At 41.7% G+C, this 27240-nt stretch overlaps 1 protein-coding gene across 3 annotated transcripts in view; it reads right to left on the reverse strand.

Annotated features, from left to right (window-relative positions):
* The window catches only part of PASK (PAS domain containing serine/threonine kinase), a 38914-nt gene that overhangs the window by 8964 nt on the left and 2710 nt on the right, over nucleotides 1-27240 (reverse strand). For 2 of the 3 annotated variants that reach the window (XR_016280012.1, XM_089509300.1), the window contains exons 3-13: nucleotides 26522-26757; nucleotides 24276-24446; nucleotides 21838-21978; nucleotides 20819-20953; nucleotides 19571-19885; nucleotides 18991-19156; nucleotides 17566-17740; nucleotides 17006-17419; nucleotides 12950-14073; nucleotides 12306-12487; nucleotides 3582-3749 (exon numbers count right to left, since the gene is read on the reverse strand). Coding sequence is in view for 2 of the 3 variants with exons in the window: in XM_089509300.1 (XP_089365426.1) it covers nucleotides 3582-3749; nucleotides 12306-12487; nucleotides 12950-14073; nucleotides 17006-17419; nucleotides 17566-17740; nucleotides 18991-19156; nucleotides 19571-19885; nucleotides 20819-20953; nucleotides 21838-21978; nucleotides 24276-24446; nucleotides 26522-26757 (3227 nt within the window). In the remaining variant the exon portion in view is untranslated. The remainder of the gene's footprint in view (nucleotides 1-3581; nucleotides 3750-12305; nucleotides 12488-12949; nucleotides 14074-17005; nucleotides 17420-17565; nucleotides 17741-18990; nucleotides 19157-19570; nucleotides 19886-20818; nucleotides 20954-21837; nucleotides 21979-24275; nucleotides 24447-26521; nucleotides 26758-27240) is intronic. The other variant, XM_089509302.1, reaches the window with a different exon arrangement.

A 27240-nucleotide genomic window follows, 5' to 3' on the forward strand; every position in this document is an offset into this window, starting at 1 on the left:
CATATTATATACGTAGCTCCATTAAATGGAAAGCAAGCTTGTATTGCAATTTATATCTGAGAAGCTATATCTTTAATACAGTGAGCAGCATATGACAGTCCAAATATGTGCACATTTTTATTTGTTTAAGTAGCTGTGGGACTAGACAAATATTTTACCTGCTGAAAGCTTGCTCTTGGGCATAGAAGGGAGCACTCTCACATGCAATTCTTCCTTCTCTTAAACTTGGAAGTTTGTTGTGGAGGTGGATAGCGAAAGTTAAAACCGCATTGTAATGACACACTCATTTCACAGTTCCAGGTCTCCACTTACATTAGAATATCTAGGGTTGCACCAGTGAACAGCCTGATCCTGTGAACTATCCAGTAACGTAAAGGATTTGTCTCAAGCTTTTACACTGAGAAAAGAAGTTATTAAACACTCTGGAGTAAACACAATTGGAACAACTGACAGTGAAGATACCTGCTCCTCAGTCAAAATGCAGTGGACATATAAAAGCCTACAAAAATGTAGGCTATTATAACAGATATTTAGAGGCCCACTAGCTGCTATAGTTATGTGTTTTTTACTGTTTCATTTTTAATGGCTACTATCAGAAAACTCTGTCATAGGTTCACCTTAGGGTTGCCGTAAGTCAGAGAAGACTTGAAGTCACGCAACAACAACAACAACCTATGATAAAAATATGCAACTTATGTCATATTTGCAACATACAAGATGCTACCAGGAACACTGTTGAAGTTCTGCCCTTTTAAATTTCTCAGACTTTTGGAGTCCAAATTGGCTGATATATGTTGGAGTGGCATAACTACATTATTAAGCCACCATTCTACCATTTTAAAATAATGATGAACTTTGTGCAGATTATTGCAGTTTTCACTTTCTTTCATTTTTCTTTTAATGATTATACAAGACTATTGATTCAGTCATATGGCATGATTGATGCAATCATGTTATTACATCAAAATTTTCTGATGTGTTGTTTTTTAATCAGTGCACATGCATACTTGTGCACATCTGTAACTAGTAAAAGCAAAGATGCAAACTGAAAGCTCCAGCGAAATATACAAATGTCAATCCAATTGTCCTACAGCTGGAAAGGATCTGATTATATATTCTACTAAATCCAACAAGGCTGGACTTCCTTACATCCAAGTGTTCCACCTTAAAACAACGTGTGATACAGACAGCCTAAACAATTCCCCTGACAAATCACTTTAAACCTCTTCCAAATAGCTCATTAATTTATAACACAACAGATTAAGAAATGAATTACACTTGTCCCTCCATATTCGCTAGGGTTAGGGGCCCAAGATCCCAGTGAATATGGAAAAACCGCAAATAACAAAAACACCATGTTTTTACCTGACAGGACACCTCTCTAGGAATCTCTAGGCCTTCCAGTGCAACTCTGCAGTCAATGTCTGACAGACACTGACCACAGAATAGCACTGGAGGAGCTACAAAGGCCTAGTAGAGTCTTCTCTCTAGCAATCTCTAGGTCTTTCAGTCGACTCTGGCCATAGAGTTGCACTAGAGGACCTAGATATTCCTAGAGAGAACATATTAATCAAATCCGTGAATAATCAAATCCGCAAATATCAAAGCCGCAAATATGGAGTGATGACTGTATAAAGAAATGAATCCATTTCCTCAGGTCTCCCTGAGAAGTGTAATGTTTTCTGCCCTGACTAAACATTATGATATTGTTATTTTACTGCTATTGAACATGTGGTGTCAAATGTGTAGCTTTCTAGATTTTGCTAGATTGCTGTCTTCATCAGACATTGCAACAAATGCCAACTGCAATATAAATAATGGGAGTTGCAATCCAACAAAATCTGGAGAGGCATAGTTTCCCCATTCCTTCCTCCACATAGGCAGGCAAACTATAAGCTCCCCACAATTCCCTGGGTTTTTACTAAAACTTCAAAATGCACCAAGAAGAGAGGTAGCGCATTAGAATTAACAAATCAGGATTCCTCACAGATCATATTCACCAGAAAATTGATATTAGTGCTATAAGGTGTTCACAGTCACACCACATGTAAATGTATCCTGGGTTTCCTCCAGATCCGTCCATTACAGTTGTTGTTGAGTGCCAAGTCGACTCTGACTCATGGCAACCTCCTGCATGAGACATCCTCAAGATCCCCTGTCAACCACTGCTCTGCTTTGTTGTTGTTCTTAACTACCTTTGCATCGATCTTGACCTATGGCAACGCCACTGATGAGATATCTCCAAGACCCCCTGTCCTCCACTGCTCTGCTGAACTCTTGCAACCTCATATTCATAATCTCTTAAATAGAGTCCATCCATCTAGAATACAGCTTTCCTCTCTTTCTACTTCCCTCCACTTTTCCTAGCATTATTGTTTTTTTCTAATGAGTCGTGTCTTCTCATGATTTGTACAAAGTACACTAGCCTAAGTTTTGTCATCTTGGCTTCTAGGGAGACTTCTGGCTTGATCTGCTCTAGGACCCATTTGTTTGTCTTTTTGGCTGTCCACTCTTCTCCAGCGCATCTCAAATAAATTCATTTTCTGCCTGTCTTCTTTCTTCACTGTGAAGCTCTCGCGCCCATACATGGTGATGGAGATTACAAAGGCTTAGACGATTCTAACTTTAGTGCTCAATTGTACATCTTTACTCTTTAAGATCTTGTCTTGTTCTTTCAGCTGTCCTTCCCATTTCTAGTCTTATTCTGTTTTCTGTTCCGGTCAATGTTTGATCCCAGGTACGGTAACTATTTAACTATTTTGAATTTCTCATTGTCTAGGTTGAATTTGTGGATCCTCCATGGTCGTTGATTTTGTTTGTGTTCAGGAGTAAGCCTGAATTTGCACTTTCTTCTTTGACCTTCCTTAGTCATTGTTCAGGGTCTGTTATGTTTTCCACTAGTAATATGGCATAATCCACATATCTTAGTAATGGTATCATTATAGTAGCTTAACTTAAAAAGAAAAATATTTTCTTTTGTTATTATTGTAGATTGGGGATCAGAAATCAACTGCAGAGATTTGCTAGTACATCACAAGTTACCCTCTGTCTGCCACTGCTCATCACAAAAGATTTTGTAACCTACTTCAAAGAAGTGTTACCAGAACTGACCAGTCCGCCAGCCTGGTGATCTGAAGACTCCTAGTCTGGTAGGTACTCTAGAGTCCTTGGAGTGTTACTTAAGCAGCAGTTGGCATACCTGTTGGCAGGTAAACTATACATGTACTGGGTCTTAATGGGAAGGAAAAGAAGCTTATTTTCTACTCTCTACAGAGAGAAAAAATGATCTGATACTCCTAAGATACCAGATATCATGTGAAAAAGCACATCCAACCTGAGTGTTAACAAATATCAAGACAAAAATTTCTTAACATCACACAAGGCACTGACATAAAATGTAATACCAAACAGCTAGCTTTAATATGAACATTAACCTGAACTCATCAGTAACTATATGTTCCTACTTGAAGTTTGAAATTAAGATTTTTGGAAACTACAAACAGACTTAATTCCAAAATCAAAAGGGTTACCAACAAATTTGCTATTACGTAAATACATGCAAACTAGTTTTGCTTTCTTACCTCTTTTTGATCCTTCTTGCATTTGGCTGTCCAGACAAATCCAAAGGCTCCTTTGCCAATGAGTGTAAGTGTATCATATTTATTTCCATATTCTCCCTCACAAGCCTTCAGTTTTTCCAGCTCTTCAGCTCGCCGTGAATTCTCAAACAAAGGTGTTGTTTTGATCAACTGCAAGAGAAAGGAACAGACACACACTACAAAATCTGACTGACTTCCATCTTAAAGATGGGACAAACAAGGATGATCCAAGGATGAAAAAAAAACAAAACAGTTAAAGACAGATAGATATTACCACCCACAATTGCTGTACTGGTAACCTAAGAACACTCATCTCATTAGTTTATCTTTATCAACTATTTTGATATTTGGAGTCAGTAACAAAGGAAGCTTACATTCAAAATAAATTGTAATCTCTAAGTACCCTAACAATATTTTCATTAGATTGAATGATTCTGTTTTTTAAAAACTTGACAACTGAAAACAAATTCCCACTACTGGGCCAGGCAACCTTTGTCTGGTTCAGTGCATACACCTTCCAGTTGACTCCATTGGCTCCATCTGAAACCTCTATTCCAGGAGTTGCAATCAAGACACTGCTGAATTTTGACAGAAGAGTATCAGTGTGTGTGTGTGTGTGTGAGAGAGAGAGAGAGAGAGAGAGAGAGAGAGAGAGAGAGAGAGAGAGAGAGATGCTACAGTTTTCCTCCCATGCACCTTGTTTTACACCAAAAATGTGCCTCTGCCCAACTGCTGTACAATACAAATGTTGACAGCACAGCTGTGGGTGATATCACAGGATGCAATTTGGCAATATCTTGTCCTGATCTGATTATTCCATTAATAATAACTTTGTGAAACTGCACCTGGCACTCTGAAAATGACAGATAAAATTAAACAAGATATCTATAGAAACAGGTATGTGGGTTGCATCAACACCATAGAAATCATGCAGTCTTCATGCATTAAGTGCTGTACGTCCAACCTATGAAATCCTGGAATTTGTAGTTTTACAAGGTCTTCAGTCTTCCCTGCCAAAGTGCTGGTGCCTCACAAAACTACGAATTCCAGGATTCTGTAGGATGAAGCTATGGCAGTTACAGTGGAGTTCCTGTGAAAATGCAGCATACCATTTTAAAGGGGGGAGGGGGAGAATGCTACTGTTAACATGAAAGTGAGACATGATCCCCACTGTATTCTGCTTTCCATCACTATGTTCTGCTTCCTGATTTATTATTTTTAATGCATGGGTTTAGATCACATTAAAAAGATCTAGTGTTCCAGACTAGTCTGGAAATTTTTCACATGATATCCTTTTTCTAGGCTGTTGTGTATTGTTATTGCTGTTTTTGTGTGCTTTCAAGTAAGTTCTGACTTATGGTGACCCTATCACAGGTTTTCTTGGCAAAATTTGTTCAGAGGAGGTTTACCATTGCCTTTCCCTGAGGTTCAGAGCATGTGACTTGCCCAGGGTCACTCAGGCAGTATCCAGACCGGCGCAAAGCACCAGCCTGGATACGTGCTAGGGTTGCCTTGGGGCATCCTTTCCAGACACCCTGCAACCCTAGCATGTAACTGCAGCGTTGTAATGGCGGCGCCCTGTCTACATGGGCACCGCCATTACGACGTCATGGCCGCGCCGCAGCCAAACACTACAGCATGAACGTAATGTTCTGGCACTGCTGCAGGGCGCTTGTGGCACCCTTTCAGCGGTGCCAGAAGGAGCTCCGTTTTGGAGCTCCTTCTGCTGCGCATATAGCTGGCGTGGCCTTTAAACGGCGGCGCCAGCGATACAGAGAGAAAGGGGCCGAGTGGCCCCTTTCTTCCTTTCCCCGCCACTGACGGGGTGTCTTTGGGGCATGAAGCCCCAAGGACATCCCTTTCGAGGCCGCAGGGAAGTGGCATTTTGCCGCTTCCCAGAGGCCAGGAAAAGTGCCGGATAGGGACCTCCGGGGCTGCCGCTGTGGCAGCTGAGGCCCTGATCCATCGGGGAAATGAACGTTGGGTACTTACCGTGACACGTTCATTTCCAGCAGACGAGGGTCCTGGCATCCTGAATCCTGGGTTATGCACCTCCCATTAGCTCCTGTAGGCAGGGACAAAGAAAAGACCGGCCCCCTATATAAGGAGGGGCTAACCCCCTTGGGCCTCAGTCAATAACAAGCCAAGCGAATAGCAAATAAACCAAGACTTGGACCTTTTCTGGTAAGAAACAGCACAACAATTATGAACCCTAAGGGCCGTCTCCGGGGAGTCAGGCCTCTGAAAGAAACAGACAACCAGCAAACAGAAAACATTAAGCAGAGACAGCCAACAGGCCGGGCTGGACCGCAGGCAGCACCCCGGGTGGGCAGGATGCCAGGACCCTCGTCTGCTGGAAATGAACATGTCACGGTAAGTACCCAACGTTCATTTTCCCAGCAGAGAGGGTCCTGACCTCCTGAATCCTGGGATTTACCAAAGCCCTCTCAAGCAGGGAGGGAAGGTGCCTAGCTAGAACCTGCAGACCCAGCCACCAACTGCTGGAGGACTCTCCCGCCGAAGGCCGCCTCAGCGGATTGGAACACATCCAGCTTATAGTGTCTAATGAAGGTGGAGGGTGACTTCCATGTCGCCGCCCTGCAAATCTCGGCTAGAGAGGCATTAGTGACCAGGGCCGCCAAAGTGGACGCACTCCCCATAGAGTGGGCCATCACCCCCTCAGGTGGAGCGACATCAAGAGTAAGGTAGCTCTCTTGAATATCAGACCTGATCGACCTACTCAGAGTCAAGGCAGATATCTTGAACCCCAAAGAGCCTGGAAGAAAGGAAACGAACAACATTTCAGATGACCTAAGGTTGAAGTCCTCTTGATGTAGATTTTGAGGGGTCTGAGCACATCCAATGTGTGCCAGGTCTTTCCCAAGTCCTTCTTAGGATCGGGGCAGAATGAAGGCAGGAGAATGTCCTATGACACCTGAAAGGCTGAGTTGACCCTAGGCACGAAGGTAGGATCTGGATGAAGGCACACTGAGACCAGCCTAAAAATACACAAGTCTTTACCTACTGACAGGGCCCCAGCTCTGTCTGGCGGAGGTAATGGCCGTGAGGAAGATGATCTTGAGGGAGAGGTGTTTGAGGGAGGCCTCCCGAAGGGACTTGATCGGCCCAACCGTCAGCGTGTTTAAGACCGTGTTCACACCCCAGGTTGGAAAACGATGTCTGGTGGGCTGGCCCTGTTGGACTCTCTTCGATAGCCTATTAATGTGAGGATGGCTGCCATTCTAGCTGCTCTCGTATGGAGCAGAACCGACGTGATGGCCGACACCTGCCTTATAACTATGTGGGGTCAAGTCCCTTCTTAATGTCATCTTGGATGGACTATAGCAGGTCAGCCACTGAAAACCTGAAGCAGTTGATGAGAACTTGTCTAAAGCGGTGGATTATGTGATCAATCAGAATGGAGCCTGATTTAATCTGGACCTATGGCAGTTTCCAGCCTATCACTGATCACCTTGTCAACTGGTTATAGCAATGAAGGTGATATTAAGGTGATTCCACTAGTGATTAAGACTTAACACTCCGAAAGAGGAATGTTAATGTCTGACCTCCACTTAAAATTTGAAAACAAGCTGTGCTAGCAGAAAAAACAAGGAAGTCCACTTTCCCAGCCTCAGAAGGCAGCGGACAATGGTGTTGTTTGGGCCAGACCTTGGCATGAAACCCAGTCAGGGATAAGACACTCACCCACAGCAGCTAACCTTATAACAATAAAATCATAGAATCATGGAGTTGGATGAGACCACAAGGGCCATCAAGTCCAACCCCCTGACATGCAGGAAATCACAATCAAAGCATGCCCAACAATATGCAAAGGAATTGTGTAGCACCCTGAGACCACTAAAAGAAAGAGATTGGCAGCATTAACCTTCATGCCCTTGAGCCCAACTCATCATATGCATGATAGACATTGTTAAAATAGATCTTAAAAGCCAGGCAGCAGCTGAATGGCAAGTCCATCAGCAGGCTAGCCAAGGTAAAAGGTAATTGTGATCTTTGTGGCAGACTCTTCACGGCTCTGGAGGATTTCTGAATGGGATTTGAAGCAACCCCTTAGCAGAAAACCCTGATTATATTGTTTTAAAACACTCATGGAGGAAGGGGGGGTTCTCCTCCCCATGGAGAGGAGGCTGTTTGTCTGTTTGTTTTGAAAAGAATTTTTCTTAACCCCCTGTATTAGTGAGAGCCCTCTCATGGAAGAAACTGTATTTTTTTAGTTTCTTCCCTTTAATAGACATCTCTCCTATGAAAGAAGGGAAGGCAAGGGGAGCCACCTCTCCTGAGGCTAGCTGACTGAGGTTCCCTGTGTTTTATAACAGGAACATAACCCTTTTGCCAATAAAGTGGAGCTTGGTTGGTCACCTTAATCCAATATATCTATCACCTCATATGAGATGTTTTAACAAAGATCCTCAATGCATGTAAGCATTAGAGGTCTACTGAGTGACCAGAGACCTTCTCCTTGCTTGAGTCACCCTGTCTATTAGCATTTAAATGAACCTGTATTGTTAAAGCTTATGCTCTCAATGAGAAGTGCTATGGCTGATAACAAAGGAGGTAGAACCATATGGTCATCTTATGTCTTGTTCCAGCTAAGGCAAAAAGGCTCTGCCCCCAAGGGAGACAGAGATGGAGGCCCATGAGGAAGGAAGAAAAATCATCATGTTGGCTTATGACTAGCCCCTTCCCTTGTTGAATTAGTTTCCAGGCATCTTCTCTGGCCTGGAGAAAGGAGATGGGGGTGAGCAGAAACAGCACCACTCAAACTTTCTGGGCTAACAGTAATAAATGAACACCAGAAAGTTAACCAGTATCTCTTGTAAATCTGAGCCCCCAGACCTCTTGGTGTGGGGGCTCTCCCCTCTTTTATTTGACCCATCAAGGGAGGCTGCCTGGGCAGTAGCTTTTTCAGGCACTGAGGAAACTGCTCTTAAGTTAGCAGTGACTGAAGACCATTTGGAACCATGGGTAGATAGCTGTATATGGCCTGTAGTGTAGCCCTGATACTCACAGGGCACTTTGTTTTATTTATGTTTGAGACAGCCCCAACTTCAAGTTGGGGTTTAGAAGCTTAGCCCTTTCAATCTCAGGCAGGCTTTATAGTAACCTGGCTGCAAGATAGAAGCTAGCTTGGTCCTCAGCTCCCTTCCCACTTGCATAGGTAGCTGGGAAGGGCAGAGGGGCTGCTGTGGGACATGGCTCTAAATTTACCTGAGGTAAGTCTGTATCCTGAGAAAGGATAATCTCTGATGGAAAGGAGAGGCCAAGCTGCTCTCTCAAGAGTGGCATAGTTTGGGGCAGCCAAACACAATTGGGGGTGAAGGGAACTCTCCACCCATGATATCCACAAGTGGTTTAACCCTTTTTGTTGTTGTAATTTTTGGGAGGGAACACAGGAGGATTAGTATCCATGAGTTCTCTCATAGTATCTTTGGGTTGGAAGAGACCCCAAGGGACATCCAGTCCAACCCCATTCTGCCATGCAGGAACTCTCAATCAAAGCATAACTGATAGATGGCCCTCCAGCCTCTGTATAGAAGTGAGTGGCAGAGGCCATGCTCTCTCTGGAGAGGACATGAAGCCACTTTGTGGGGGGGGGGGGTTTGTTTTTGGTTTTTTGTTTGTTTGTTTTTGGTGGGGTGCTCTGTGGCAGCCAAAAAAGACCATTTTAGAGTTGGAAGCTTCAGCTCCTGTTGGGCCAAGTCCAGCTTCCTTAACAACCATGTGGCTGTATAACATAGAGGAGGAGTCCTCTGCCTCATTAGACACCATCTCATTATGAGAATTCAAAATAAAAGTGTAGGAGCCCTGGCAACATCACCGTGTGTTTTCCAGTCTGCAAAGGATCCCCCACACCTGTTGGGGTCCTGAGTGATATTGGGGCCAGAGATGGGAAGGAAGAGGGAGACCAAGGGTTTATGCCCCCATCTGTCCTCCTGGCAGAGTCCCAAATCTTATGCTAGGCATAGTGCCTGCAATGGCCATGGCAGAGGCCTCCTGACAATGCCTGCCCTGAGCGAGGACATTAGATCTGGCAACAGTTATTTGGTGGCTGGAGACAGAGGGCCCCTGGTACTCACCTTTTTACTGTGTCTTCTGGCTGGCTTGCCTATCTGACCTTGGCCCTGTTTTAAGCTGAGCAGAGGTGATGTAGAGAAATCCCTTGCCATGGCTTTTGGCTGGCCTGTCCTCTGTACTCTGGCCCCAATGGGCTGAGCAGGGATGTTGAGAAGGGAAGTTTCCATAACTTCCAGCCAGTTTTTTCACTGATCCCTGGCCTTAAACAGGCTGGGCAGAGGTGATGCAGAGAGATCCTTTGCCATGGCTTTGGCTGGCCTGCCCTCTGAACTCTGGCTGGGCAGAGATGCTGAGGAGGGAGGTTTCCATGACTTCTGGCCAGTTTTCTCACTGATCCCTGTCCTTAAACAGGCTGGGCAGAAGTGATGTGGAGAAACAGAGACATGGAGGGGGAACCCCTCACCATCTGTTCCCACGGCTCCCATGTGCTGCAATGGTGTTTGCAGAAATCTCCTGTGCTCCCACCATGAGAAGGGGGGCAGCTTGGAGGAGAGGGAGAGTCATTGGCAAAGCCAAGACCTTTCTCCATTCCTGGGAGCCCTTGCCATAATAAGTCCTTCTTCATGCTCCCAGGGCAGCAAGAGAAACAAAGCAAATAAAAGGACTGGAGTGTCAGTAGTGAAGAAGCTGCAGAGCAACAGCAAACACATCCCAATGGGTCTCCCTCTGAAGCCAGCTCCCTCTGTTGAGCTGGCAGACCCTGAGCTAGGGAAGCCTGGGTTAAGGATGGCCCTTCACTCATGCTCTCAGGGTCCTCTGCCATAGCCACCACCAAAGAAGGGGGGAAAGGCAGGAGAGAGGAGAAGAAGGGAAGGCCAAGAAAACTCTCAAACCGCTTTCGGAGAAGGAAAAAACCTTGATGGCTCGAAGAGACACATCTTGTTAGGAGCATAAGCAGGCCTGCCTTGCCTGGGAAATGTCCCCAGCCCCAAAAGCTCGCTGCCTCGCGGGCAAAAATGGCCCTGACAAAGTCACCTAGCTTCTGGTCCACACTCACCTCGGTGAGACCAGCTGGCGCCGGGGCCTCTTCTACGCTTTGGGGACCTGGGAAGCCCGAGTGGAAGGATGGGGCCTGATCACTGCCATGGAGGGGAACCCTCTCCTCTGGCTGGCCCTCTACCTCTCCCTCTGTCGCCGGCTCTCGCTGCTGCGCCGGCAGACCCTGAGCTGGGGGAGCCTGCACTTGGGGAGGCCCTTCACCCGTGTTTTAGGGTCCTCTGCCATAGCCCACCACCAAGAGGGGAAGGGAGGCCAATAAAAAACAACGCTGACCGCTTCGATGAAGGAAAATGAATTCGCTGGCGAAGAAATATGTCCTGCTAGGAGCTTAGGCAGGAACAAGACTGAGGCCCAAGGGGGGTTAGCCTCTCCTTATATAGGGGGCCGGTCTTTTCTTTGTCCCTGCCTACAGGAGCTAATGGGAGGTGCATAACCCAGGATTCAGGAGGTCAGGACGGGGTGTCTTTGGGGCATGAAGCCCCAAAGACATCCCTTTCCAGGCTGCGGGGAAGTGGCATTTTGCCGCTTCCCAGAGGCCAGGAAAAGCGCCGGATAGGGACCTCCGGGGCTGCCGCTGTGGCAGCTGAGGCCCTGATCCATCGGGGAAAGGAACGGGTGCAGGCCGCCCCAAAGGGGCAGTCTGTATTCCGCCTCAGTGGGTTTTTATGCTTGAGTAGGGTTTCGAACCCTGGTCTCCAGAGTTCTAGTCTAACACTCAAACCATCACAGCATACTGGCTTGAAATGTTTGTCACATCTTTACAAAAACAAATTGTTTTAAAGTTCCTGAAATGTCATAGATGGATCTGCCTTAAGACTCTTAGGGGGGAAGACTTCAGTCGTAGTTCAACACTGAAACCACTGTGCCACGCTGACTCTCACTGTGTGTTACCTCTCTTTAATTACTATATTTTGTCTATAAGAAACAGACACACACATCCTAATCTGCTAACTACACATAGATATGTACTAGCTTGCTTTAAAGCCATGTTCCATGGCATCATGGAACATGTTACTCAGTAAAGAGGCCATAACCCTAAAGGTAAACAGAGATGCAACCAGAGTGTATCAGTCCTGGTGCAGATAAGCTCTCACTGTCTCTGACAGTTTGACTCTCCCTCTTCTCTGTCTCAGTGGGGAAGGAGCAGGGTGGAATTCACCCCTCCAAAGCCATTGAATATCATCTCAAAGCTTCTAGAAAGTCAAACCTGCCAGGGCCTACACCCCAGTCTTGGGAAGAGGAAATACTGGTGGCTTGCCCAAGAGCTTGAAGGCCCATCTGAGGCTAAAAGAATATAAATATCTAGCAGTACAAACTTGGGGACCATCTCCACTTGAGGCTGTGTCAGGGTTTTGACTGAAGGGACATGAGAACACTTCCTTTGCTTATATTCTCTATTTCTGCATCAATTTCTATCTATTTGTCATGAAGAATGCAATGTTTTGGACTCTCTGTGACTTAGTTTCACTTCAATGTTTCCTTTGAACCTAAACTGAGCAGACCTCAAATAGATCATGCTTTCCAGAGGAATAAAGTTGGCTGCATATTTATTTGTTGTTATTTCATCCCCATAAACCATGGCTTAATGAAATGAAGGCTCAGAATACTTACTTCTGCTAAACTGTGAGCAGGGACATCTACAAGGGTTTGAGAGGAACTGGCCCAACTGGAAAGCAGTAACTGTGTTTTTGCTGCTGCTTCTTTCTGGCTCTGGAAATGGTCTCTCATAACCCAAATACAAAAGAGAGCAGCAGGGTCTTGCAGTTCTACACGTCTCACCTCAAAGAGTATGCCTGCAACATTACAAAAAAGGAGGATGCTCTGATAGGTGGTGATATGAAAAAAGGATACGTAAAACTCTTAGTTCAGGGCAAGATACTAAAATCCACAAATGTGAGTGCTGAGGGCCAAAGTTTTGTCTCTAGGCCTGCCAGAGTTGGCCACCATGGTTTTAACATATGTTGAAGCCTTCTATTCTGTTCTAAATTTCACAGAGAACCAATTATTTCTTACAGTTCATATGTTAGCAAAATCAAATTAATGTTTTACTTGACTGGTTTGCTTCTGCATTCCAAACCTGGATGGGAAATGAATTAAGGCACAAATTCATTTAAAATCTATGTCCATACATTATCATTCCCTGCTCAGCTAAAAACACACTGAACATGCATTTCTGTGTACAAACTTTTTATGCAAAGAGGAAACTGGTGTCCAATTAAAAGTACTAGAGAGAGAGAATATGACTTCTGACTTACTGAGTCTGGAACCATCTCTGTGATAGCAGTTGCCCAAATAGCTGCCTTCCTGGATCTCACTGTTCAGACTAGTTCCTTGAGATAGCACAGCTTCTAGTTTCACAGGAGTAGATGTTGCTTGTGCCATGTTCTGCTGCTTTGACATCATAAATTCTTCTTTGGACAGTTCATCATTGTTTGGAGACTGTGTTTCTAGATGGTGACCCATGCTCTCTGCAGCACATTCAGCCTCAGAAGAACAGTGGGTACCAAAATCTAAGCCAGAGGGACCTGAATGTTTATTAGCAAGCAAGCTTCTGTGACAGCCAGCTGGAGAATCACCTTTCAACAGGAACTCTGCTTGAATGCTTGCAGAAATAGTATTACTCTGGTCCAGGGACTGGCCACAATCTACCCCACTTAACAAGGAGAGCTGTATCAGCCCAGAAGCAACATGTGCATCTGAATATGTCTCGCCACTTCTGACAGCCAAGTCCTTCAAGCCACAGCAAAGAGAATCCATCATATCAACTGTCTTTCCCTCAGTAAGTGCAGAGTCATCACAAGGAAATGATCCAATAGAAACAGGAGAGCTGCTTCTCCTTTCCTCAGACAAGGCTGGCAAATCATTTGTTGAATTTTCTAACAGAATGTTTTCAAAGCCCCCATTTGTTGCCCTATTTTTCGGAGGTCCATGGGTTTGCTTGAGACTAGATGTTGTGCTGTACATTGGTTCATCCAGAGTGGGAGTGCCAAATGATACATCACAAGGCACACTTGTCCTATGTCCAAAATCATCATCTACGGGCGAACTCTGATCTCCCAAGAGAGAACCTTTTTGCCCTGCAGATATAGGGGTAGATTGGCATTTCCCCAAAGTTTCATGTAGCAAACCAGAAGCATGTCTATCAGAAAGTTCATCTTCTTTTTGAAACAAGTCACAGGTGCTCCTGCAAAGAACCCTCTCCTGCAATTTAGTTTTATTTTCTAACACGCATGGCTCCAAATGCAACTGGTTTTGTAAATGTGGTTCATGCTCCTGAAAACTAATAGCTTTTGCAGTCTCAGTGAAATATCCATCTTGTAAGCTCTCAGAATGCAGGACTTCATCATGGTCCAGCCCATGACTACCAGCTGTACAATCCCTGTTATGAAAAAAAAAAGTTACAGATCATGTTAAGAAAAGGAAAGGAGCTCCTTCCCCAGTGGTTTGATCCCCATACTAATCATTTATTTGATCTGATTCAAAATATTTTAACCACCATCCATGTAAAGGTTCCCAAGATGGTGTACAAAAGTTTAATACAACTATTATAATTAAAATTATGAACACAAAAAAACCAAAAAATAATCAATACAAAAAAGATAATTAAGGAGAATATATACCATATTTAAAATATAGAAATGAAAAGGATTGGCTATGGGGTCCAGAACCAAAGCAAATAGTTTTGATCCCATGAGCTCTCCCTTATTTTAATGTGTACAGGAATATTCACACCTGCTTAAGAAGCATCAACCCCCCCCCCAAAAAAAAAAAGACATCACTGAAACCCATGCTTCTTAAAGTATCTGATGTGAGGAACTAGCAGGGGTTTTCTCCCTCCAGCGTGCCAGGGACCTGCACCATATTTATGCCCATTGCCTACAACTATTTCTTTTCCCCCCTGGAAATTCACCATGGGTTGGTAGCCAGTGGGCTCTTGAATATTTGGTAGGCATGCAGGAATAACCCAGTCATAGTGGATTCTTCCTCTGTGTCATCCGGTGAATAACTGGAGGTGGGGGAGACATCTACATTGTAAAGGTAAAGGTTCCCCCTTTAACAAGTTTGTCTAGTCACGTCTGACTGTAGGGGCCAGTGCTCATATCCGTTACTAAGCTAGGGAAGCCAGTGTTGTCTAAGACAACTCCACGGTCATATGGCCAGAATGACTGTACAGGATGCTGTTACCTTCCCACCAAAGTGGTACCTATTGATCTACTTGCACTTTTACATGCTTTTGAAGTGTTAGATTGGTAGAAGCTTGGTCTAGTGATGGGACCTCACTCTATCACAGTGCTTAGACCTCGAACTGATGACCTTACAATCGTCTGAGTCAGCGTTTTAACTGCTAAGCCACCATATCCCCTACTTTATAAAATATCCTCTGCCAAACAAGCACTCAAATCCCTATTATTATCTTTTAGAAAAACTGATTTTATTTTGCTAAGTCCTTCTGCCTTTTGAGAGCACTCACCTTCTGACTGAACTACTTTGAAACTTTTTATTGGCATAAGGTGTGATTTCAATAAAATGTTAAATAAAACTGAGCAACTCCTGTCATTCCACATATGAATCATTCAATGATGGCATGGGGTGACATAGACACCAACACTTCAACTGAGGACCTCAAGGTAAAAATATAAATGAAGCAGCCCTAGGCTATCATCCAAGTAAATGGTTAGAAAATAACTTTACCACACTGGCATGAATATTACTAGATGACTCACCTATTAATGGACCAATTATTTCATTGGTATTGTTTGAGATGACAGGCAGAGACAGCAAAGTCGTGTCTGTGGAGTTTGATCTGTGATAGCTGTCTCATGCATTTTACGCATTACCTGATGATAGGTACAAGAGCTACCTACTCCTCCATCTAAGAAGCAAGGTCTATTGAAATCAGCAATATTTTGGAATTTCAACTGTGAATATATTCATTTTGAAATAAGACAGAGCAATTCTGACCCTAAAAAGTCCCACTGATTCCTAAATAACTAAGGGATTGCAGCTTAGAAAGCACTTAAGTAAATACATTCCACTGCCAGGTAAAGTCACAGTTCTCACCACTGATAGTTTTTTTAAAAATTACTCTATTACTCTAGCCACCTCCTTTTGTTTTGTTTTTCTTAAAGTGGAAGGTGAGGGGAACAGGCATTTTTTTCTGGATGTAGGCAAAGCATTCACATCTGTGTAGAACTATTAACCTGTTGGAGAAATGTATTATAATCATAGTCCTTTCAGACTAAGATGACCTTCACTTAAAGAACTCATCAGTATCAAGCAAGTATGAAGAAAGAAACCCACCCACTCCCCATCACAGGGAGGTTGCCATTTAGCAACACAAGAAAGGTCCTAATTAAACCTATAGTAATCTTTGTCTAGTTGCTAGATAACCCATGAAATCTATTAAAATACTGAAGTGCAAGAGGCTTGTATATAAAATTGCATATATCAGTGGCCAAATACTTCTGTTTTCCCCAAAGACAGAACCTTGAAAACATACCTTGGAAACACTGGGGATGGAGAGCAATTTGGAGCAAAGAATCAGCATGTGAGGAAAGACTCCCAAAACTACCTTGCCAGCATCCCTGCTCAAAAATGATCATATTCTCCCTAATGGGCCTGCCCAGGTTTTGAGATGTGGGGAGACCCTTCTCTCTATCCCACCTCTCTCAGATATCTCTAATGGATGAAACAGGGCCCTCTCAGTGACTGCTCTCAGGTGCTGGGACTCTCTTCTAAGAGAGATTAGACTCATGTTCTCCTTGCCATATTTCTGCAGGCCAGTGAAGACTTTTTCTTTTGACAGACCGTTGAACACTGAGTGCTCATGGGGAAAGTGACTTGCATAATGAGCTGGATTTTCAATTTGCTGTTTTCCTCTTTTTCCTTTGCTGTTTTTAACTGGTATCAATTTTGTTAATAATTACATTTTAAACTTTTGGATAATGAGAATGTTTAGCATGCTTGTTTTCACTTTTGTAAGCCACCTTGAGTCTCAAAATGGGAAAAGTGCAGAATATACTGTAAATATAAATATACATAATAAGTTATAACAAATTTCTTCCCAAAGCAAACTTTTCCTGAAGGAGAAAAGGTTCAGTGCAGAAATACAGATAAAAAATATAGTTCACCCCATCATGCCCTGTACTTCTCAGAAATTTGTCCAGATGGTGGGGATGGGATACGTGTTGTGTGTAGTGCCAACTGAGTGATCCAAGTATAACACATGTAATATGCTATCAATGCTGAACATGCAGGACCAATGGATGCCTGGTACACTTCAAAATCTCCATCATGTGTGCATCACCCACCTATTCAGTGATGCAGATGCCCTTGTGGATGGTGATAAAAGAGAAGGCAGGTTAGGTCCACCCTCCCGCTGCGTTTCTTCCCTGTCCTGGAGCTCTGTTGCATCACTTTTTATTGTTGTGGCAGAATCCATTATTTCATATGGGAAACCAGAACTGTGGGTATTTAAAGCATCACCTTCTTCTTCTCCCTGAATTAGATCACAACTGCTCCTGGGAAGATGCTTCTCTTGCTGTTTAGCTCTAACTTCTAATACATGTGGTTCAGAATGAGACTGATTTAGTGAACAGGTTTCACGTGGCTGGGAGTTAGTAGGCTTTGTCATCTGGGAATAGGTGCTGACTCCTTCACATAGCCGCTCAGAAGGCAGAATCTCATCAGTGACAGACACATTCATTCTAACTGTTGAGTCTCTTCTGGGGGGAAAACATTTTATGGTTATGTTGTGTAGAACAAGAGAGCATCTTCTCCAATATATTCTCCATCCCATGATGTAACATCAGTAGCAACTGGATGCCTAACGTACATTTGTTACTGATTAAACCCCATGTTTTAAACATACCGATTAAGTGATGTAGATGCCTCTAGGGAAGATGACAGAAGGGAAGGCAAATTACCCCCCATTTCTAACTGGGCATCCTTCCCAGTAGGGAACTCTGCCCCATCACTCCATGTTAATTTCCGTTGTACTTGCAGACTCAATGAAGACACATTTCCAGCAGTGCCTGGGGTGGTGCCTGAATCAAAGAAACAAAACAGAGGTGTGTAGTGGTTCTTTTAGCCTGCTATACACAAAAAGACTTTGAGAACCACTTCATATGTTCAGCATTTTTATAGCTACAAAACTCCCATAATATTTTACTCTTAGATAAGAGGTTAAAAAATACTTCTAAAATGTTTTTAAAAATTAGTAAGTATGTCTAACATTATTCATATGTCCATATCACATTTGGGGCAATCCTAAAATACAATGATTAGTTAGAGCTATGGATCTTCAGGCAGACCTTCTTCAGGAAATATGAGCTGTTGCTAAGGAACAAGTAATGTGACTTGCGCTTCCTTATTTTAACTGGAATAGAAAGGCTCCATAGACTGTATGTTAACATTTTAATCTTGCCCATTTGTTCCAGAATAAACACAACCTATCAACCCCAGTTTGCACTACATTTTAAAACCAACTTGAACTGTTCATCACCGTTCTGTGGGGAAGCTGTTGAATTTTAACCTCACTTACAGTGCAATCCTATACATAACTACTCAGAGAAAGTCCCATAATGCAATATACTTACTCAGGTAAATGTGTTTAAGATTACAATCTTATGAAGACTTTCAGGAATTTCCCAAAAGCCAGCTTCTATCAGGCAAAAAATTGACTACACATGTAATTATTAAATCTGAAGTGGCAATTTCAATTTGGTCTAACTTCCCCTCCGAAAAGACGTTTATTCTAGAAAGCAGGACTCCCTTATCAGGCAAAAGGCCTTGGATGAACACATTATGAAATCTTTCCTGACCCAAATAAAGATGCATAATAAGAATCTTGGTATGTTTTTGTTCAAATAGATTGATACAAAGGAGCCATTATTTTGCATTTATTTACAATATAGTTAAAAGGTTCAAAGATCCAGAAATGCAGAACATGTGTTAACTTTATACATTTACAGTAAACATAGATTCTGTCTAAAAAGCTACACAGTCCTTCACATTTCAGGGCTAACACCTTATACATTGTAATGGTAAGCTCAAAGTACATGGGACAACAAATCAAGCCATATTGCAAATGAATGATTTCAGTTCAACATTCTCTGAAAAGTGCAAATCAATATTTCAATTTCAATACTATCAATTTCAGGTTGGCATTCTTTTGTTTTTGTGAAAGGACATACAAAAGCAAAATAAAAAGGGTACACTATATGCATTATACAACCTATTTTTAAAGAGAAGATACAGAGACAAAGCATTTTGCCCACTACTTGAGTAAACTGACCTTCATTGCCTTCTACTGTACTACAGCCATCCATCTGGGATCCTTTAAATTTGCTCACATTTTCTACATCTACATCATCACTTCCTCTAGATCTTTGAAGCTGCAGAGAGGAATTCCCAACTTTGTCCATATACTTGTAAAAACCAGGAATCAAGAAAGTTATGTTCTAGAATATAGAATGAAACAAGATAAAATCTATGTAGTTCCCCTTACTCCATTACTGATTCCCAGTAGGGTTGCCAATATAATCTAAAATTGGTTAAAAGAGACAAATATGTGTGTGTGTGTGTGTGTGTATAATGATCTTTGTCTAATATGCAGTCAAAACACAGCTGATTTGTGGTGAAAGCTTAAATTTAAATTCTTTCCATTCTGTGATAATAGTATACTAAATATTACTGGCAACTCAAATGAATCAGTCTCATATCCCTGCCCATCTGCTGAAAGGCTACGCGAATTCAGCACTTAGCAACAGAGCAGCTATTTCCAAAGCTGGTAAAATTTGCCAATTTAATAAGTATTACCCACTTCATGACTACACAAGTCTTTTCTAGAGAGGTAGGAAACAATATAAAGTTACCTTTCCTAGTAGCTCCTTTTTTTCATAGCCAAACAGCATAAGAGAAAATGTGTTGTTGATTCCATAAATTGTGCCATCAGCTTGAACAGTTATCAGCCCACTGATGGTAGTAAAAACCCAGATGGTAGCACAGAAAGAACAATTTACAGGCAAAGAAGGTGTGCTATCTTCTGAAATGTCAGCATCAAGTTCTGGCTCATGGTTCTCTAGTACTGGGACACTTTCTTGAATAGGGAAGTTCACTTTCAGTTTCAGGCTGAGGGGGAATGTTGTTCCCTCCCTTGCTCGGCCAACAGATCTCTGAATCTTGATATTCTGGGGGGGAAAACAAACAGATCCAGCCATAGGTTAGTGACTGAAGGAAAACCAAATACTGATTGACAGTAAATAGAAAATCCAAAAAAAACTGATTGGATGGAGGCCTCTAATTATTACATATTAAGTATTCCTTATCCAAAATGCTTGGGACCAAAAGCATTTTAAATATTTGAAGGGATGTCATATTGATGAGGAGCAAGCTTGTTTTCTGCTGCTCCAGAGACTAGGACCCGGAGCAATGGATGCAAGCTGCAGGAAAAGAGATTCCACCTCAACATTAGGAGGAACTTCCCGACAGTAAGAGCTGTTCGACAGTGGAACACACTCCCTCAGAGTGTAGTGGAGTCTCCTTCCTTGGAGGTCTTTTAGTAGAGGCTGGATGGCCATCTGTAGGGGATGCTTTGATTTAGATTTCCTGCATGGCAGGGGGTTGGACCGGATGGCCCTTGCTGTCTCTTCCAACCCTACGATTCTATGATTCTATGAATGTTGGAATATCTGTAGTTGCACATATATGTACATGAGATATTTTGGAAATGGGACCCAAGTCTAAACATAAAATTCATCTGTTGCATATACATCCTATACAGATAGCTTTTTATTATTTTAAAAATATCTATTATTTTAATAGTTTTGTTCATTAAACAAAATTTGTGTAAATTGCACCATCAGAAAACAAAGGTGTTGTTATACTGTCTCAGCAACCCTTGAAAAACATTTTGATTTTTTGAGTATTTCAGAATTCAGACTTCTGGATAAAGGAGACTCAACCTGTATCACAAATTTGGAATTATATACAGAAGCAACCTATGTAGAAATCCAATACCCAAATGACATTCAAGAGAAAAAGTGTTAATTTACAATATTAAATTTACAGCGCTTTATAAATAAAGGTTAATAATAATAATAATAATAATAATAATATGGTACCTCTGGAATTTTCTTGCCAGGTGTAGGGATTTGAATAGAGGGAATCAGGTCGGTTATATAATGACCAATCACGTCTTCTGAGGATGTGTACCCATAAAGATGAGCAAAAAGGGGGTCACAGGAAGCAATCTCTCCCTTCAGATGAGAATTCCACAGAATTAGGTTCACATTATAATTGCAAAGCACTTCAAGAAAAAAAGTTTCTGACAGTATTGAAAACAAAATACACTTACAGAAGGCAGAAATGCCAGACAATGATTTAGAAGATAGGTCCTAATGAAATGCCATTTTAAGGTAGATAATGAATTTTCACATGGATTCCTTATCCTCCAAGGTCTAGTCAATTTTCATGTTTACTAGATTTATATTATATATTGTCTTTCTGCCATACAAAAGACCTCCAAGAAAGCAATGAGAAAACATTAAAAAATTGTTTAAAAAATAATTTATATTCATCAGTGCCTGCCAAAGCTTTGCAGACCCTTCATGTCAGAAAAAGCTCCATAGCAATATTATATACAGCAACAGGAAAACAACTCCTGGTGTGACATGCATCCTCTTATGGTTAAAACATTCAAGTTCCCAACAGATTTGTTTAAGCAATCTGTTGAGACCAATAACTTTACCAAATTCAAGCTAACACATACATGTCTGTTTTCTTTGACTCAGGCTCGAAACAAACAGGCTAAATAGAATGGCTTCGAGACACTTTGGGGGCATGGTGTTTAGACGCATGCTCCTGAAGCAGCTGGAAGCCGCTCTGAAGCTGTCGGCAAAAAGGCCTGTTTAGGACTGTGGCAGTGACCCACTTCGGGAGAGGGCCATGCAGTCGCCGCAGTCCCAGAACAATCAGGTCCAGAGATTGCTCCTTCATGCCCATCTGCTTCACACCAAAGACAGCTAGCGTCTTCTTTCACATGTGCCGGAAATCCAAAAAGCTTCACTTAACTTTTTGTACATCCATAGGGATGCTTATTGTTCATTTTAGACTATATCGTCTTTTTCCTAACTTTACTCACATTACTTGTGAAAAAAACAGAGGCAGAAAGTCTTTCCACAGGCTCCAGAACAACCACACAGTACTCATTGTGATGGGCTTTAATTCTTCTTGTCCAAGCAGAGACTGGGATCTTCTCATTGCTACGGGAAATAACATCTACCTATTGATAAAATACATTGTTACATTTCCAGTCTACAGAGTACAGAACTTCATCAGTCCATTTCCATACCTGTTTGCATTTTTATTTGTAGAGTTTTGAAGCATCTAGTTTACCACATTAAGGCCTGTTACAGGCTGCCAAAATAAAGCTGCTTCGGGTCTCTTTGGAGGTATGCTATTTAAATGATGCATGCATCCTAAGAATCCGGAAGCTGCACCAAAGCTGCACTCTGGTGCTTAGAAATGGAGTGTGGCTTTGGTGCGACCTCCGGATTCTTAGGACCCATGCATCATTTAAATGGCATACCTCCAAAGAGACCCAAAGCAGCTTTATTTTGGCAGTCTGTAACAGGCCCAAGAATGCATATTCAGACATATACATTAAAGGTTCTGGTCATGAATCTGCATCAGTTATAACAAGATTCTGCATAAAGGAGACTTTATCTATAATACTATATTATATCAAATAAATATAATACTATATTGATAAAGCATCAGGCTTTATCAAAATACTTATTCCTTAAATATACCCATCAGAATTATAATCATGCAGAATTATTCCAGTACTGTGCAAGGGCCTTTGTTGCCTAATTTACATTCAATTCCTTTTATGTTCACAGAGCTGAAAGGTCCATAGTTCATTCGGCATATTATGTATAAAAAGTAAAAAGAGAGAGGAGATTACATATTAAAGTAATAATTTTACAGTACTTTGAATGTTCCAAGTGCTTCGTACTTGTCCCCTCAGTTACTTATCAGAACGGAACTTTAAAATAAACCTTGGATGTCATATCAGTTATATTAGCCCAATACTGGAACAGCAGGCACAGAACAGTTGCTTGCCAAAGACCACCTAGAGATTTCATGGTCGCTGACACTGACAGTTCTGTGTCACGCTCCTAGACGCCAGCTCTTGACAGAATATGCTATATCAGAAGACCTTCAGAAGCTACACAGAAATAAAATTTCCACTGATTTTAAATGTGTTGAAAAGGAAAAAAAACCTATAATTTAACTACTATATATTTTGAGTACCATCGCATAAGGCAGATATTAAACATTAGGAATCTTCCTAAGGCTGCAATATTCTTTTCATCTTGAATTCATCAAGGTTCAGTATAGAATCAGTGTTGGAAATATGAAGGACCGGAATGAAATGTTTCAGGCCAAATAGTTGACATAATATATAAAACTCAAATTGGCACTCTAAGGAACTGGGGATAAACACTACATGCATCTGATGAAATGTATTCTATCTAGTTCAGAAAATCTCAACCAACAAAAACTATATTCACCTTTAAAGTCCCACAACATTTCTTACTTTCGTAAAAGCAAACATCAACATTTCATAACTATACATATGAGAGCAAAAAGAAGGCCTAAATTTAGTCATGATGTAAAAAGCTTCATCAACTGATATCTTCATTCTTGAGAGACCACTGTTAAAAAGCACAGTAGCAGTCCAAGACACTATTGCTTGACATTGGCAAGCTCTTCCTTGGAAGAAAATCCTAGTTAACTGCTAAACCTTGTTATGAGTAACTGGGAGAGGGTCACCCACTAAACTGCAGGTTTACGAATTATTTATGCACAATATACATGGCTGTTCGTATTGCAATGGTCAGAAAGCTTAAGAAGGACTGGCATTCAACCTCCATGTTCAAACAAGGCTTGAAACTAAGAGACAACACAAGATTATGTTTCTCTTAACCAACAACATGAATTTCCTGACTTAAAGCAAATTACCACTGGGGGTGGGGGATGAGAAGACTATCCTGTATACACCAGCAGCCTGAATGAGCATGCAGCCAGTCCATTCATCACAAATTAAAATTTCTTGTTCCTGGATTTGTCTATAAATGTTCTGGTTGTACTCCAAATTTCTGTATTCGTTATACACACATATTGTTCTTTTTTTCAATATGCAGAAATGCTGAACACTAGAACTGATTTTACTGCATGCAAATATGCAAGCAAATGAGCATGATTTGATTCTTCCACTGCAACTCTAGATGTTTCTTGTTAAAGCTAATTTAAAAATACTTCTTTAACATGAACAAAAGCAGCTTTATATTTTGGTTTTGTTGTTGTTTTCTGTAAGCCACCTTGAGTCCCAATATTAAAGGGCGGGATATAAATGAAAATAACAGCAACCACAACAACACACAAATAGGATTGCTATAGGTGCCTTATCATTTCTTTTGTATCTACTTAACAATATGAGCAACAGTATAAAATACAGGACATAATGGCCACACATGTATCTGTTAGAGAACATTTATTCCATGTCTCACACACCACTGTTCCAGGAACTACTGCTTCATGTTCTTCAGCACCAGCATGTTCTTTCTTCAGTGCTTCCATAATATCCCAACTGGATTTTGTAATCATTTGAGATAATTTCTGGCCAATCACTTCCTGAGTACTATAGCCAAGAAGCTTGCAGCCTTTGTCATTTGCAACTACAATCTGAAAAGAGAAGAACAAGAAATGTGAATGGAATTTCTCTTCTACTGCTTTAAGAAGTAAAGATCTTCCACCCTGTATCTGGCAGTGGGAGAACAAAAACTGATGAAGTACGCTAAATGCCAACCACTGAAGGGTAACAGAGCTCATTTGGGTTTAGAGAACTCCATCTTATTCTAATGCACAGGTAGGAGTTCTGTGGACCTCCCTATGTTGTTGGACTGCAACTCCTAGCATTCTTCACCATTTGCTATGTCAGCTAAAGCTGATGAAAGTTGAAATCCAGCAACACTTGGAGGGCTGCACAACTGCCACCTTTTCTAATGGCAGACAAGAAACAATTACCGTATATACTCGATGATAAGTCGACCTCATGTATAAGTCGAGGGTAGGTTTTAGGGGCAAAATTATGGATTTTAATATGACCCGTGGATAGGTCGAAGGTAAGACTTAGTATGTTTTTGTACTTCCTAATCAAAAATCAATTACTTTTTTTAAAAAAATAAAAATTGAGAAAGACCATCTCAAACACTGCCCTGTATACATCAGAAGCCTGAATGAGCATGTAGCCAGTATATATCACTCAAAAGGTGTTTATCTCAGAGTGATAAAGAAAGTGATAAGGATCTATCCTGTAACAAAGATTATGGGCTGCATCTGCACTGCAGGAATAATCCAGTTTGACACCATTTTAAATGCCAAGGCTCAATGCTATGGCATTCTTGGAATTATAGTTTTATGAGACATTTAGCCTTCTCTGTCAGAGAGTTCTGGTGCCACAACAAACTACAAACTGCAAGCCTCAGTCATAATTCTTTACCATGCCAGCAACACACCTTGCTGCTTTTTTACCAAGGAGCTCTTTTGGAGCATTGCTACCTACTCCTGTTGCGGGCTATGCATTAGAGTCTCTTCTTTGTGGGGCTTCCCTTTTGATTGTATTTCTTCTCCCTTTCACCACCTACAATGTTTTCTCATTGGTGAGAAAAATGAAGGTCTTGATTCAAAAGTCACCCTGGCGCAAAGGGTGGTAAAAACTGGGATCTGTTGCAAGGAAAAGTGCCATCCCGTGGCAAGTGTGGAAGGGGATAAAGTACAGGTTAAAAGTAGAAATACAAGAGACACGGGGTTATGCAACAAGGTGCTGTGCTGGCATGGCAAAATATTGCTCACTCCCCAGAAGGTAGGAGGGAATACACAAGAGCACTAGGTCAATGTGTGCGTGTGTCTGGTCTCTATGTAGTTAAGCACAGAAAGTCATAAAGGGAGATAAAATCCAAGTTGTGTGTGCTGGTGGAGGGAACAAACTTGAAGAATTAGAGCTAGAAGCCCAAAACAAGCATGAAAAAGCAATGGTTTTGTTTATCATTATGTCAGTAAACACAGACATCTGTTCAGCAAGAGTAGAGATCATACCTGGGCAGCTTCTGGGAGTCAAAATATGGAAAAGAGAGGTGGAAACTTCCCATACCAGAAAGGTCATAATCAGACATGGCCCCCTTCCAACACAGCAACATGTGGGAGATCAGAATTGAAAAAGGAGACCACTATGCCCAACAACAAATTCCCTTGCTGGGTCAATAGGAAACATCTCAGGAAATTATGTAAGTAATCTAGACTGTCTTGAAACTAATTACACTGTACTACACCAACAGTCCCATGAACTGAACTATAACATCCATCTTAATTTTCTCCTGTAACAGGCTTTTATAACTAGTATCCTTCCACATACATATAGAAGATAACATGCTCTGAATGTGTAAGCAAAGGTGGGTAGCTGTGGCACTCCAAGTGTTTCGACAGGAACTCCCATAATCTCTTACCAGTGGCTATCCTGACCAGGGTGGATAAAAGTTGTTGGTCAAATTATCTGGAGGGCCAGAGTTGCTTACCCTGATATAAGTCATGGGATAGAAATCTATAGCTGGCATGCTGAACACCAGGTTCCCATCAACTCCAACCAGCACAGATAGTGCCTGAGGCACAAACATGATAGCAGTTGTAGTCCAGCAACATCTGAAGGACAATAGGTGCTCCACCCATTTTACTTTAACTTTGTACAAAAGCTAAGCTAGTACCTCGGTTGTTCTGACATCCACAGTGAAGATGGCTTTGTTTGGGCTGCGTATAGCCGTTGGCAGAGTCTGAGTAGATTCTCCCAAGGCCAGGACATTTAAGAGGGAACAAGAAGAGGCATTGCATATTGAACAAGAGAGAGAAGAAGATTCCAAGTGAGTCCAAGAGCTGTGAAGTTTGCTGGTACAGATGTTTCGAGCAGCTAACGAAGATAAACAATAGGAATTCCATCCGTTTTCTAAGGAAGAAAGAATACAAGTAACTTTCCAAGTATCTGAATGGTATATATCTGAGAAAAATTTCAGGAAAACTGCTTATAAATAATTAAATCTAACAATACCAAGTCCAAAAATGTAACTTAATAAAGGTGCAGGGGAAAGACTCATCACTGTTGTTCAGGCACACAACAATAATTTTTAAAAGTACTCATAGCTCATTCTTTAAATAAAAAGGGTAAAGTTAATAGCAATGGGCTCTCTTTTTTTCTTTCTTTTTTCTTTCTTTTTTAATTTTTTTTATTGGAATAATGTCTCTAAAAGCACAGGGCACCTGCAGACGATATTATTATATGAATGGGATGAGATGGAAAAGCAGACACAAGATTTTAAACATCTAGTATTCAAAGGCCAGCAACTAACAGCAAACTTATAAATATCTCCAGAACTCAAAGATAGTTATGATTTGTTAATGCTCCATTTCCCAGTAAACATCCTCCACAGTT

Source organism: Sceloporus occidentalis, unplaced genomic scaffold (genome assembly GCF_023333645.1).
Source record: "Sceloporus occidentalis isolate IW3139 unplaced genomic scaffold, rSceOcc1.0.p SCAF_2, whole genome shotgun sequence".
Lineage (NCBI taxonomy): Eukaryota > Metazoa > Chordata > Lepidosauria > Squamata > Phrynosomatidae > Sceloporus > Sceloporus occidentalis.